A 15297-nucleotide genomic window follows, 5' to 3' on the forward strand; every position below is an offset into this window, starting at 1 on the left:
GCTTTGGTATACCGAATGTACATTAAAATTGTTCCGGATTTGATCTGTATATTTGACGTAATTTTACGAGCGAAGTTACGATTTGAATGTAAAAAATGACACAACATTAAACCAATATAATGTTGTAAATGGAAAACGTACGGGCTAAACGATTTGATGTTCCACGTATTCATTGATATGTCTCAGTAGAACAAAATGTTTTACAAATATTGACACATGTAAGTAGCATCAATAACAGTACATGTATTCCATCATAAAATTCAGATTTGCAAAAGTTACAGACTCTATCTACGCCTTTGGTCGTCAAGATATCTAACGGCAAACTGACGATCGTTCCGCGCCACCAAAGCCTTTTGAATTGCTGCAATGAGTGCAACATTTAATCACATGTATACTCAGTTCACAATATAATAAAAACAAGGACATAAGTGTGATGTAGGTAACCGTAGAAAATACTTACGTTCAAAATAATGGGTGTTGTGATGGAACGGTTTGAAGTGTATTGTTGTATGGTCAGTTGATTCGAGACACTCTAGAATAGCATATTTAATATTCAATAAGAATCATTATAAAAGAAAAAATAGTGAATAATGTGTTAGCAAGGCGTAAACATATGTTGTACCTTGTTTTCTGAACCGCCGAAACATGGTCCCAATTATGATGCTATAATTCTCATTAGCCAACGCCCAACGGAGTGCATTTTTGTTTAGTAAATCGCCCCAAACTTTAATGGTATGTAAAGACCACCTTGTGCCATTGATTTTGTGAAGAATTTATTAGTACTAATAGATTTAACATCATATTGGTAATATATTAATGGAATATACCTAGCATCCATTATAACAATCTTCCTGAATGTACCCCACATTGTGCGATGGATTGTATCCAAGTGGACTACAATAGCCATAATGTCTACAAAAAGCACAATTAAATATGGATTAATACTCAAGTTTGTGTAAAGGAATTTTTAATAGGGTTAGTAGATCGATATATGCTTACCAACTAAAGTCCTGTTTGGCAGCTCGGCAATATCATCAAGGTTCAAGAATATATGTTTTGGAAATGGCGGCATTTGAACTGGGACAGTGTATGGCTCTACGACAGTTTGGTGGGTGAAATACAACTCCATGGTACCATTTAGATGTCGAAAATTAAATGCACCCGGATTAAGACCAAACCATACGTTGTGCATCTTGTAGACATGCTTTTCATGGAGCAAACTGTTGAAGTTTTTGACTATCTCATACCGAGTTGCAATGGCCTCGATCTTGGCTCCCTAATTTGATTTTAGCACAAAATAGATTGTGGTACGAACATTATATATAGTTATGTAAATGAAACCTAAAGAGGGGTTGTCTTACATTGATGTCAGACAAAATGTAATGTTGCCTGTCACGATAACGTGGTTCAATCGGGAATTTAACTTCAACTCGAGCGACAATACTATACTTCCGTTGTACCCCATAAAAATCTTCATCGCTATAGTCGTCGAACAACCTGAAGCTATATTAAACATGCGACTAAATAACATTCATAAATTTGATAGCGAAATCTTGTGTTAACTATTGTTTATAATATAACTTACACAGACATCCTGGTTTTCTTGTCCAATGCAACTCTTTCACGGTTCAATACGGCTGGCTCCATCAAAACCTATTATCATTTGAAAATATTTTAAACTAAATTGTAAAATAGTCCAATGCATTGATATGGCACGACATAGGAGCAGTGTGGGTTGGTTGGTTGAGCACTTATTTTGGACTGTAGGTGTGACTCATAAACTTGTAAATTTCTTATTTGTTGTGAGCCACCAAGTATATGTTTGCTTGACTTATCATAAGATCACAAATGGGATACGCTAGTTACAACTTATATTTTGTTTGACTTATTAAATGTCGCAAGACTACTTTCTAATTGCAGACAAATTCCATATTGGGTAGGCGCCTCTTACGTTTTTATCAATTTCAACTTGCTCTGTAGATTACATTAGACACATTGTTTGTTGCTGCTCATTTCTCAAACCTGTCTCGTTGTCAAGATCATGCACAAACTCCTCGGACAGGAAGCCGATTCCTTTGGCAAGAGAGCCGAGATGTACTACCACACCAGGCCAGAGGTGATAACTGATAAGCCATGTGGAGCAAGTCTACAGGGCTTACTGAGCTCGCGTCCAACGCTATGACCACATATCTAAGGAGCTCCATAAGGCCAAACACACCATCGCTACTGCTTGTCCAGAAGAGGTGCAGTATGCAATGTTAGAAGAAGAGGACCATGATTTATCCAAAGCAAGCACACCAATCAAGACACACAAATCCTTGGTCGAAGAGATTCTCAACGCAAAGAGACACGGTCCGTCAGGGTCAGGACAGAACAAGCCACCCTCCCATCCACGCATGAGCGCCGAGGAGGCACAAGAAGAGATCGGCAGACTTCAGAAATATATACTTGTTCTGCAAACCATTTCTGCCTTATACAGAACGAAATCTGCATTATTCAGGATAGATTTGATGCTCCTATGAGAGTGGTATTGCTCGGTACCGGGAGACAGAGAAGCAGATTGCAGATACACAGAATGAAATCTGCCTTATTCAGGATAGATTTGATGCACATGCAGCCATCGGCGATGATGAAGCACGTGCCTTGATGATAGTAACAGCTCTTAGATCCTGTCAGGGAACCATTTCTGAGCTTGTACGTCATTCTAAGGAGTTGATCAACCTTGCAGCCGTGGAGTTGGAAAAAACAAAGTCTCTACGAGAACAGATGTATGCTATGATGGATGGCGACACTGATATTTTTAATGTGTTTGTGCAAGCGAAACATAACGTACTGTAAATATGTAGCATGTCTGCCTGATGTCATGCATTGATAAAAATGTGATTCATGTAGACGTAAAAGGTTTCATGTCTCTTGACAAGGATGGAGATCATTGCTATAGCTGGTTATATAACTGATGCGAAGATGCATATTGCTCGAGACTATCTAGAAAAGAATACAAGACAGGCTTGTGGCATTAAGGCTGATCAGGTATCTTGAACAGTTTGCTTCCTTTAATTCAATATGACAAACGGGGTATTGAGAAATCGTCAGTAACCACCATCTCACGAGATCAGAAACGTGTCCTGGCCGACCTGACTAATGATTTGAAGTTAGATAACTTGAGGTGGAGGCCAAGAAAGAGGAGTAGAAGATCTGGCTCAAGAAAGCAGTCAGATACAAGCAGTGGAAGCAGCAGCGGGGACATGGACTTGTCCAGCCCTGGCCCTAGTGGGTTTTGTCAACTTAATTTAGTGCCCGACGAGGAGACATGCAAGAGCAGTGGAGAGCAGCCTTTTATGGGCGTGCCTGTGCAGGTGCCCAATCTTGTGATGTCCAGGTGAAAACCGATTCTGCACCGGTTGAAGATTTACATATTAGCTTCTTTCTGGAGTTACGCCGACCTTGGCGGGATGTGGTTTTTGTGCATCCCTAGGTTATTTTTGCCAGCACAACCTAGATCCAGGTTTCTGCAGTTTTTTGAAGGCTCATCAGCTGTGATCAGTTAGATGTGAAGATGTCTCAACAAGAACAAGTAATACAGTTTGTATGTATTACTGACTTAGATAAGTTTTCATATGTTCCCTATAATTTCTAGGGTTGATAGCTTTCTTAACATTTTCTAGGAGGAAAGGCTCAGTTTGGTTTCTGGTGTTAGAGCTTCCAGATTGTTTTTGTTGTTGTTGATTTGTTGATCCAGTCTCGTAGCAGTGTCATGACGTACATAAAGTTATCCTCTACTGATCTTCAATTAAAATGTCAGGTAGGCTATTTATTGGGTTCTGTTTTCTCACCGTGGTTGATTTTACCGCGCCTGCATTCATCACTGTATGATCAAAGCATCGTCACAAGCTGGGCACTGAGCGAATTCACATGGAATAGAATTAATCGAACAAGACCTTAATCATCGTCATAAGAATAGAACATTTGTTTTAGAAGCAACTTTGGAACTTGTTGGGAACACTGTTATTTTTTAAAGTATACATGCTTAAACCACCTTATCATACTAACACAGTTGCAGCAGTACGTGAAGTGTCCCAATAGGCCAGTGCACTTGCTTTTTGTTTCTGGTTCCACGTTATTACGGTAAATTTGGACTTAACAGATCAACCGTGCACATCTACAGGTTGAAGTTAAAGAGACTGCTCTTCTTGCTCTCATTGAAAACTTTACACCACTGTAACTGAGGAATCTGGTAGTGGTGAATTTTATTAAAGCAGAAATGTGATAGTTAGATGGTGTTTTCTATTTGAGCAGTAAATGGTGTTTGTTCTTGTACTTAATGGCAGATCCAAAATCCAAGGAAGAGAAGCATGTGAGAAAGAGAATTGTGAACGGATGTAACTCACCGTACACAAATCATACTATTAGCTAAGCCTTAGCACTATCATTAGATAAATAGCATCAACCTGTATATACAGGAAGTATGCATATAAACTTTACACCACCCCAATAAATACCCGAAATACACACAAGTTGGGAATATTACACTATAGAAAAGCCAAAGTGACCAATAATTAGGAACACAGGGAGTAGATATAATAACGTTATTAACAAAAATCACCTCCCATGGTGCAGGATAGATACAGTAGTTTTACGTGATATAGTAGTTGACAAAATACTTTTTAAGAAATAAATGGAATCCAAAATAAAATTAACAATAGCATAATATTTTGTCAACAGCGAGTACTGTAATGCTTAACACATGTATAAATTAGTGAATAGTGAACAGATCAATGTATGATGTATTCCTATTAATGAAAGCACTAAAAACTCAATCAGTAAAATTAAACAAAGCCAACCAACAAATAGCTTGATACCTTCACCGCAAGGGGACACGCGAGTGGAGATGTGGAGAACCTTAGTAGGGATCCTGACAGGTCCCTTAACCCTCAAATGCTTGTCCTTGGCTCCCTTTACCAAATCTGCACAATCTGAAATGTACCAGAAATCGCACATATTTGTCACTTCAATAATTCATTGAAAATACCAATGAACAAATGTAGAATAATCAGCCTAATGATAGAAGGTAGTAAGTATATATACTAAAGCAGATGAGTGCAAATCAGAATTCGAATCGTGCATTTATTTGTACTAATTCATGAATACGGAAACTGTTTGCTAGATGATTGTACTGAATTGCATTGAATGATCTGAAATTTCTGAGTCCTCACTCTGCAGAGATGGACACATCAAGACCTGCAACACTTGTCAATGCACAGATGCTGAACATGTATGTTGGGTGAAGATTGCGCACGGTTGCTCAAGTCCAACACAATGAAGGTGGAGTGCTTGTCGGGCAGTCCACCGATGGGCACCAGTTGTGTGTCAAAAGTGCCATGGACGTCCCCGTATCACATTTTATGGAGGTTTATGAAATTGCTGAAAACAGCGAGACCATCCGTGCTGAAGTTTGCACAGATTTTGGTCCCAACTTTGGTGAGATTGCAAATGCCTTTGGTGTTTGCCTCGGCCCTTTGATTGCAATAGTATGAACTGTTAGTGTATTCTGAGTGCTACCACGGTTTAAACTTCCCCACATCCAAGCTTGCTAAATCTTATTTCATTCCATGTCATAAGAAGACCAGTAAACCCATGTCCCTAACGTACACCAATGTAACCATGCAAAATCTGTGAAAATTTGTTTTTCACACTCCTAATGAGTCATTGGCTACAATTATGTCCTCCCTTATGGTAATATTTTGCCTGGACCCTGACCTTAACCTACTAACATTAAGGCGCATCTGACAAGTAAATAAGCAGTACTGTATGTTCCCTTCTTTTCTGAACTTGTCAGAGTGCCTGGGTGTTTCCTAATCGGGTGAGCAAATATATGCATTTATATGAGGTTATCTGTGTCCGTATTCCTATGCCATGTGCCTACTTTATGTTACAACTAAATGAGGGTTAATGTCAAATCTCTATTAAGTATTGTACCATTGAGGTGTATCGTCTAATAACTGAACTTGGGTGTTTATGATGTTATTACTTTCTGGAAGCAAGATTTTGGTAATATTTTCCTGAGATGTTTTCAAAGGATCACACGTGAAAATTAAATCCTTACAATAAAATTGCTTATATCTCCATACGAATTGGAAGCTCAGATAAGCTAGGGCATTTGTCAAAGAAGCAAACATCAAATAAATAGCACAATTTGATGAGGCACCTACAGCTAGCGTGGAAATGAACTAATAAAAAGAGAAATAACATAAAACAATGAACTCATATAGCCAATAGGGTAAAGGAAAGGAAAGTACCTGCCAGCCGAGCAATATGCAGCCGTAAAAGGCACACCTGTCAGCCGTCACACGAACTGATGCTGCTTGTCCAGACACCTATATAACACAGCACACCGCTTAAGTCACCCGATATCGTTTTAACAGAGGGTTTCTTCAGGTAGTTGTTTTTATAATAGAGCGTTTAGGACTTATTCAATCTGACTGTTGCAACACAATTAGGCAAAATCTTATTAAAACTGAGAACAAGTTAAATTGTACGAAACAAGTCTGATAAGAGATGAAATCACAACAAGGGAAAAAACAGCTAGCTGCTGGGCCGTGGCCTATTACTTCCCTTTGTTGCAATGCGGTGGGCTAGGGATGCGGTTTGGATCCAAAACAATATCGATACAATAGCTGGTTTTATGATATCAAGATCCACTACTCAATGCAACTAACCTGGCATTGTAGCATCATTGACATTGGAAATCAAACCTTTACTGTAATGTGTTATGTTCAAAAATGTTATGTGCTGATGGTTCTGTTTACAGGTGTCCATTGTCGAATCAAATCATATTCTTAATGAAGTGAGTACCGACATCCTTCCTTCCCACAATTATGTCACCCCAATAATTACAATAGCTGGTGGAAGTGTTGCCAACACAATCCGTGGGCTCTCAGCTGGTTTTGGAATATCAACTGGGGACTATTGTTTGTCAACAATACGAGCTTTAGTGGTGTAGATCTCACAAGTTTAAGGGCCAAAAAAAGGGCACACCGCTCAGGTAGCCTAATACAATGTTGGTGATGAAGAATATTGTGGTTATGACTATATCCTTGTAGGGCAGATTTCAGAAGTTAGAATCAGCAACTTCGTAACTCACCAGCTATTATTCCGTACACCTCCGTCAGTTCTAAACTTATATAACGAATTAACAGTAAAGTTTTTAGAGCTGTCCAAACTACAGAGCACGAAATATTTCCATTGTATACCAGTTCAGTTATGGTAGCTAGGTTTGGTGACGCATTGCAGCTCAGCTTGTTTCATACAGACATATGGAATTCTAAACTGGGTGATATGTCTATGACAGTCACTACCTAATGGCATTTGTAAAATGTGTGTTACCGTGTATACATAATCCGAAAATGCAAACGACTTGAGACTGAAGTGATCAGAATCCAGCCAAACAATACACGGTCTACAATTAAAATCATTGCTCGTAGCGAACTGTAAAGTTTTTAGACCTTGGTGGATCATACCTTGGTCGAGCCGTGCACGCTTGAGCAATAGCAGTTATCGTTCCTATCCGGTGGCGGGGCAAGCTCCTTCTCCTGTGTCCCTCCTTTCGGGCGGGGCGGGGCAACGAACAGGGCACGGCGGGGATTGAGCAGGGGAACAAAGGTGGTCAGAGCCGCGAATTGACGGTGGATTGAGGATGGCGGTGTTTTGCGGCTAGCTCGAGGCCGGGACGCGCGGGGTTTTGAGGTTGGGGCGAAGCGCGGGTGGGCGTGCAGGTGTTGGTTGCGGTTGCTGAGTGGTGGCGGCATGCCGTGGGGTTTGCGGCCGGGATTCGCGGCGGGGTATTGTTCGTCGGGGGAGTGCTGCGTGCGCGCTTGACGGCTGGGGAGGAGTACGGCGTGGGTGTTCTTGGCGCGGGCATGCATCGCGGCGGGAGAAGCGGGGGCAGGAGTGCGCGAGATGCCGCGGGCGTGCGCGAGATGCCGCGGTCGTGCGGCGGATGCGAGCGTTGGGGCGGGTGGTGCGACTGCGGGTGGGCGCTTGGCGGGAGAAGGGACGTGCGGCAGTTCCTGCGGCGGATGCGGCCGTTGGGGGCGGGAGGCGGTTTCGCGGCGGTCGATGCGGGCGTCGCGGCGGATGCGGCCTCCGCGGCTGGTCGTGCGGCTGCGGGAGAAGGGGGCGGTTGGCGGTTCCGCGGCGGATGCGGCGGATGCGTGCGTGCGGGAGAAGGAGCGGGGGCAGTCTACACTGCCCCCTTAATAGTTAGTATAGATATAGATTTAGACGCTTACATTACGAGTTTTTTCGTTTCTTTCCATATCATATAGCTTCGCCGCAACCATATTTATAGTTTATACTTCTCTAAAGTAGTACCTATGGATGTGATATTCTATAAAATAGTATTACAATCATATTTCATCACATAGAATTCTTATATTTTATCATTTAAAAGGACATCTTTACTCTTGTGTGAATTACGCGACACTCTTAATGACATATGCCCTCAGGTAGAGCTAGATGAAATATTCGTGGTTTATCGGCTCGCTCGGTTCGTAGTCAACTCGGCTTGGTTTAGACCGGCTCGTTTAAATTTTTTCACAAGCTGAGCTGATATCTTAGTTTGGTTCGTTAATAAGCCAGCTTACGAGTTAAACAAGCTATCACATTTCAGCAAAACGAAGCTATATGCATATCATTTACGTAATAATTGATAAAGATGTTATATGTATGTGTGATTTTTATGGCAATGAGTTAAATTAATGATGGATGAACTATGTCTATGTGTTAAATTGATCTATGTGAATATAACTATGGGTTAAACTGATGAGCGTATGTGTGAATTGATGAATGATGAGTTGTGTTACATTGATGTGTTTTGTGAAACTATAAGTATAATTAATATTTTCTATTGTTAAATAAGTTTAAAATTAACTAAGAACTTATTATTATATACATATTGTTTTTTCTGCTCTTGCTCGTGAGCTAAACAAGATGAATCGAGTCGAGCCAGCTTGAACTTAGACGAGCCAAACTGGCTCGATATCCAACCCTAGTCCTCAGGTTGCCACCTGTCATCCCTCGGTCATGCACCGCTGCACTCCAGCCATTTGTCGCGACCCTCCTCTCTCCCTCGCGACCTATCCACCCCTCCTTACGTCACTCAAGGGTAGGGATAAAACGACGAAAAAATAATTAAATTGGTTTTGTTTTCATATTTTTCTAACGGGACGAAAACGAAAAACCAACGGTCAAAACGCGATCGGAATTATGGGTCATTCGAAAATGATAACTCTAGTAGTAAAGACAAATATTTTGTAGTTTCCACACAAATACATAATAAAGTGGTATTTTGCATAATTTTTAAGATACTAAAATACACAAACAACTCGTCTTCTTCATTCATATTATTTAGAGTAATTATAACTTTTTAAGATAATACAGATGTGACATTGATTTCTGTATCATAAGTCATCATATGTGTAAGACTTAATCCTAGCACACATTTGAAACGCGCCCGGGTTTATCCTTAAATTCAGGTGTGACACACATACATCAAGTATTTTGTATGAATTCATTAATTATCTAAAACAAATTTTAATTTTTGAGACAGAGGGAGTATTATTTTAAAGATGTTCAAATTACAAATATTATTATAGAGAAGTTATATGATATAAGTCTACCACTTCTAAGGATTGATAACAAGTTTCTTATTGCTTTGATAAAAAATCAAAACTAATAAACAGAGTAAGCATATTTAGTTGAAGAATTGCTTGGTTCGTGAGTCTGTAGATAATGACCAAATCAATATGAAGTTCATCAAGATTGAAGATCAATTGACGAAACCCCTCCGCTTCAAGCACTATCGGAATCCGGCTCTTTGCCGAGTGCTCAAAGCTTTGCCGAGTGCTTTTTGTCGTGCACTCGGCAAAGAAATCTTTGTCAAGCGCTACACTCGGTAAAGTCCTACTCTCTGTAACGACCACGTTTACCGAGAGTAGGACACTAGGCAAAGACCTCTTTGTCGAGTGTCAAACGCTCGACGAACGACAATGCTCGGCAAAGAGTCGTCAGCAGCCGCCTATAGCTGACGGTCGTTATCTTTGTCGAGTGTCCAAGGTAGGCACTCGACAAAGAAGCTACTTTGTTGAGTGTCGTCCGCCCGACACTCGGTAAACTATGTTTTACCGAGTGCCTACCTTGGACACTCGGCAAAGTATATTTTCATTTTTTTTCTTTTTTCAAACAAACTTTTTGTGGTTTGTTCCTACACTATGTAGACTTACATGTTCCATTTTGGCACAATTATAAAAGTGGTTGCTATAACTATTAGATTTTGTTCATTTAATTGAATTTTCTCGGATAATTCAGATTTGAACTGCAAGTCACTCAAAACATGGAAAACCGTGACTGTAAAAATAATATTCATGTTATTTAGCACAAGTTACGGGCGATTTTAGAAGCAGACCGAAAATTTCGAGCACTATGCTCATGAAACATGACTGTGAACTTGTCATCCGGTTGTTTAAAAATTGTATAAAACACAAACAAAGCCAGAAAATCATGAAACTTGTCCACATGTCATGATATCATATGTAAATGTTGTGATAAATTTAAAATGTTTCGTGAAAGTTGTCACACACTGTGTGTAGAAACATAGCCGGTCTACATTGAAGTTCAATGATTTCAAATGTAGGACATTAGGTTTCTACTCATAGTACGTGAGAATTTTCTTGAAACATTCTCAAACTGTTTTCATAGGCTCTACATATGATATCATGACATGTGGACAAGTTTCGTAATTTTCTGACTTTGTTTGTGTTTTATACAATTTTTAAACAACTGGATGGCAAGTTCACGGTCATGTTTTGTGAGCATGATGCTCAAAAATTCTGGTCTATTCCTGAAATCGGACGTAACTTGTGCTAAATAACATGAATGTCATTTTTGCATTCACGGTTTTCTATTTTTCGAGTGACTTGCAGTTCAAATCTGAATTATCCAAGGAAATTCAATTAAACGTGTCGGGGACCATAATTAGGGGTACCCTCAAGACGCCTAATTCTCAGCTGGTAACCCCCATCAGCATAAAGCTGCAGAGGCCTGATGGGTGCGATTAAGTCAGGGATCAGTCCATACGAGCGACTCGATCACGCCTCGCCCGAGCCTAGCCTCGGGCAAGGGCAGCCGACCCCGAAGGGGTTTCCGTCTCGCCCGAGGCCCCCCTTCAACGGCGGACACATCTTCGGCTTGCCCGAGGCCTTGCCTTCGTTAAGAAGCAACCCTGACTGAATCGCCGCACCGACCGGCCAAGTCGCAGGAGCATTTAACGCAAAGGAAGCCAGGCCCTGCCAAAGGCACCATAGGAAGCTCCGCCCGACCCAGGGCTCGGACTCGGGCTAAGCCCCGGAAGACGGCGAACTCCGCTCCGCCCGACCCAGGGCTCGGACTCGGGCTAAGCCCCGGAAGACGGCGAACTCCGCTCCGCCCGACCCAGGGCTCGGACTCGGGCTAAGCCCCGGAAGACGGCGAACTCCGCTCCGCCCGACCCAGGGCTTGGACTCGGGCTAAGCCCCGGAAGACGACGAACTCCGCTTCGCCCGACCCAGGGCTCGGACTCGGGCTAAGCCCCGGAAGACGGCAAACTCCGCTCCACCCGACCCAGGGCTCAGACTCGGGCTAAGCCCCGGAAGATGGCGAACTCCGCTCCGCCCAGGGCTCGGACTCGGGCTAAGCCCCGGAAGACAGCGAACTCCGCTCCGCCCGACCCAGGGCTCGGACTCGGTCTAAGCCCCGGAAGACGGCGAACTCCGCTCCGCCCGACCCAGGGCTCGGACTCGGGCTAAGCCCCGGAAGACGACGAACTCCGCTTCGCCCGACCCAGGGCTCGGACTCGGGCTAAGGCCCCGGAAGACGACGAACTCCGCCTCGCCCGACCCAGGGGCTCGGACTCGGCCTCTGCTGACGACCTCCGCCTCGCCCGACCCAGGGGCTCGGACTCGGCCTCTGCTGACGACCTCCGCCTCGCCCGACCCAGGGGCTCGGACTCGGCCTCGGCCATGGAAGACAGACTCGACCCCGGCTTCGGAGGAGCCTCCACGTCGCCCAACCTAGGGCACATGCTAGCCACGTCAACAGGAGGCGCCATCATCACCCTACCCCGAGCCGACTCGGGCCGCAGAGAACAAGACCGGTGTCCCATCTGGCTAGCTCCGCCAGATAGGCAATGATGGTGCCCCGCTAGCCCCGTGACGATGGCGGCTCTCAGCTCTCTTACGGAAGCAGGGCGACGTCAGCAAGGACACAACCGTTCCAACAGCTGTCCCTCCGCCAGGCTCCGTTGCTCCTCCGACAGCCACGACATCACGCCAGCAGGGTGCCAAGATCTCTCCGGCTGCCACATTGGCATGTACTTAGGGCACTAGCTCTCCCCCGCTAGACACGTAGCACTCTGCTACACCCCCATTGTACACCTGGATCCTCTCCTTACGCCTATAAAAGGAAGGACCAGGGCCTTCTTAGAGAAGGTTGGCCGCGCGGGAGCGAGGACGAGGACAGGCGCTCTCTTGGGGCCGCTCGCTTCCCTCACCCGCGTGGACGCTTGTAACCCCCTACTGCAAGCGCACCCGACCTGGGCGCGGGACGAACACGAAGGCCGCGGGATTCCCACCTCTCTCTCGCCGGACTCCAGCCTCCTCGCTCCTTTCCCCCCTTCGCGCTCGCCCACGCGCTCGACCCATCTGGGCTGGGGCACGCGACACACTCACTCGTCGGCTTAGGGACCCCCCGGTCTCGAAACGCCGACAGTTGGCGCGCCAGGTAGGGGCCTGCTGCGTGTTGACGAGCAGCTTCCCGTCAAGCTCCAGATGGGCAGTCTCCAACAACCTCTCCAACCCGGGACGGTGCTCCGTTTCGGGAGTCTTGAGTTTATGTCCCTCGACGGCAGCTACGACATGATACTCCTTCCACCGCCGCGCGACAACGACAATGGCGGCCGACAACCCGCCCGCCGGCGGCGGAATCGACGACATCTTCCCCGCGTGATGGAAGAACGACATTCGAGCTCGCCCCGTCCTCTCCCCCGCCAACGGAGGAGGAGCCGGGGCAACCAAGGCCGAGCGGGAGGCCACGCTTCGTCGGCTGTCGAGCGAATTGACGTCCCCAGCGCCCCAACGGAGGGCGCGTCGGGCGTCGACCTCGCGTTCGAGACGAAGGCAAGCGCCGTCCCCCCGCGACACGCCAATCCCGAGCAAGTGGACGACGCCAGCGAGCTCGCGGAGGGCCTACAGGACGTCGCCCTCGTACCTAGGACGACGGCGCGATCAGCCCCCGACGTGACTACGTCGCTCCTCGTCGACCAAAAGGTACTGACTGATTCCCATCCTACATTATTTCGACTCGGCCTCAACCCGCCTAGCGACCTCGCTTTGGCGGGCGCTCTCGTTGAGGCGAGTGCAACCCCTCTGGGGTTTCGTATGCGGTCGCCTTGGGACCGGTTGACGGACTCTCGACCTACGGGCCCTCTGGGTCTGAGGAAGATGATGATCCCAGCATCTGTTGGGATTTCTCTGGATTTGGCAACCCCAGTGCCATGCGGGACTTTATGACCGCATGTGACCACTGCCTCTCTGACTGTTCCGGCGGTAGCCGCAGCCTTGACGACAAGGACTGCGGCCCAAGCCGCGAATGTTTCCACGTCGAGCTAGGGGATCCCTCCGAAAGCAACCGTCTCGGCATGCCGGAGGACGGTGATCTCCCTGGGCCGGTGCCTCGCGCCGACATCCCGCAGGAACTAGCTGTGGTCCCCGTTCCGGCGGGGGGTCACGACCCACAGCTCGAGCAAGTCCGCGGGGCGCAGGCCAGGCTCGACGAGGGAGCAGGAGCACTTGAGTCGATCCGCCGGGACGTCAGGCAGGTATGGGCGGGCCAGCCCCCGGCCGGAGAAATACGTCACCTGCCCCAGGGTTTCCAGCACCGCGTCGCCAACGACGTCAGGGTTAGGCCGCTACCCGCGTCCAGCGGGGTCGGTCAGAACCTGGCAGCCGCAGCAATGCTCATCCGCGTGATGCCGGAGCCATCAACCACCGAGGGTCGGCGAATCCAGGGAGAGCTCAAAAATCTCCTGGAAGGCGCTGCGGCCCGACGGGTCGAGAGCTCTGCCTCCCGGAGGCAGGGATACCCCTCGGAACCTCATGCCGCGACTTCCCGATTCATGCGGGAAGCCTCGGTCTACACCGGGCGCACGCGCAACACCGCGCCTGCGGCCCCGGGCCACCTCGGCAACGAGCACCATCGTCGCGACCGTCGAGCCCACCTCGACGAAAGGGTGCGCCGAGGCTACCACCCCAGGCGTGGGGGACGCTACGACAGCGGGGAGGATCGGAGTCCCTCGCCCGAACCACCCGGTCCGCAGGCCTTCAGCCGGGCCATCCGGCGGGCACCGTTCCCGACCCGTTTCCGACCCCCGGCTACTATCACAAAGTACTCGGGGGAAACGAGGCCAGAACTATGGCTTGCGGACTACCGCTTGGCCTGCCAACTGGGTGGAACGGACAACGACTACCTCATCATCCGCAACCTCCCTCTGTTCCTCTCCGACACCGCTCGCGCCTGGTTGGAGCACCTGCCTCCGGGGCAGATCTCCAACTGGGACGATTTGGTCCAAGCCTTCGCAGGCAATTTCCAGGGCACGTACGTGCGCCCCAGGAATTCCTGGGACCTCCGAAGCTGCCGGCAACAGCCGGGAGAGTCTCTTCGGGACTACATTCGGCGATTCTCGAAGCAGCACACCGAGCTGCCCAACATCACCGACTCATATGTCATCGGCGCGTTCCTTGCCGGCACCACCTGCCGCGACCTAGTGAGCAAGTTGGGTCGCAAGACTCCCACCAGGGCGAGCGAGCTGATGGACATCGCCACCAAGTTCGCCTCCGGCCAAGAGGCAGTCGAGGCCATCTTCCGAAAGGACAAGCAGCCCTAGGGCCGCCCGTCGGAAGAGGCTCCCGAGGCGTCTACTCCGCACGGCGCCAAGAAGAAAGGCAAGAAGAAGTCGCAAGCGAAACACGACGCCGCCGACGCGGACCTTGTCGCCGCCGCCGAGTACAAGAACCCTCGGAAGCCCCCCGGAGGTGCCAACCTCTTCGACAAGATGCTCAAGGAGCCATGCCCCTATCATCAGGGGCCCGTCAAGCACACCCTCGAGGAGTGCGTCATGCTTCAGCGCCACTTCCACAAGGCCGGGCCACCCGCAGAGGGTGGCAGGGCCCGCGACAACGACAAAAAGGAAGATCACCAAGCAGGAGA

The 15297-nt window shown here is 47.2% G+C and overlaps 1 protein-coding gene across 1 annotated transcript; it reads right to left on the reverse strand.

The window, feature by feature from the left end:
• Positions 1–284: 284 nt before the first annotated feature.
• On the reverse strand, positions 285–7922 carry LOC103632037 (uncharacterized). Its single transcript, XM_008653898.2, has 9 exons — positions 7518–7922; positions 6297–6374; positions 1586–1653; positions 1362–1503; positions 1000–1276; positions 828–912; positions 623–747; positions 461–532; positions 285–361 (listed from the first exon to the last, which is right to left on the reverse strand). Exons 1-9 carry the CDS (start codon positions 7920–7922, stop codon positions 285–287), a joined length of 1329 nt encoding a protein of 442 aa, XP_008652120.2.
• Positions 7923–15297: the final 7375 nt, after the last annotated feature.

The sequence above is a fragment of the Zea mays genome, chromosome 1, assembly GCF_902167145.1.
Source record: "Zea mays cultivar B73 chromosome 1, Zm-B73-REFERENCE-NAM-5.0, whole genome shotgun sequence".
Lineage (NCBI taxonomy): Eukaryota > Viridiplantae > Streptophyta > Magnoliopsida > Poales > Poaceae > Zea > Zea mays.

Excerpts from the sequence above, each read along its gene's own strand:
- LOC103632037 (XM_008653898.2), bottom strand. The coding sequence starts at position 7,922 with ATGCATGCCCGCGCCAAGAACACCCACGCCGTACTCCTCCCCAGCCGT. Across the intron at positions 6,375-7,517 it reads GCGTGCACGGCTCGACCAAG|GTGTCTGGACAAGCAGCATC; the intron begins GTATGATCCACC and ends TGTGTTATATAG. Across the intron at positions 533-622 it reads TCGGCGGTTCAGAAAACAAG|AGTGTCTCGAATCAACTGAC; the intron begins GTACAACATATG and ends ATGCTATTCTAG.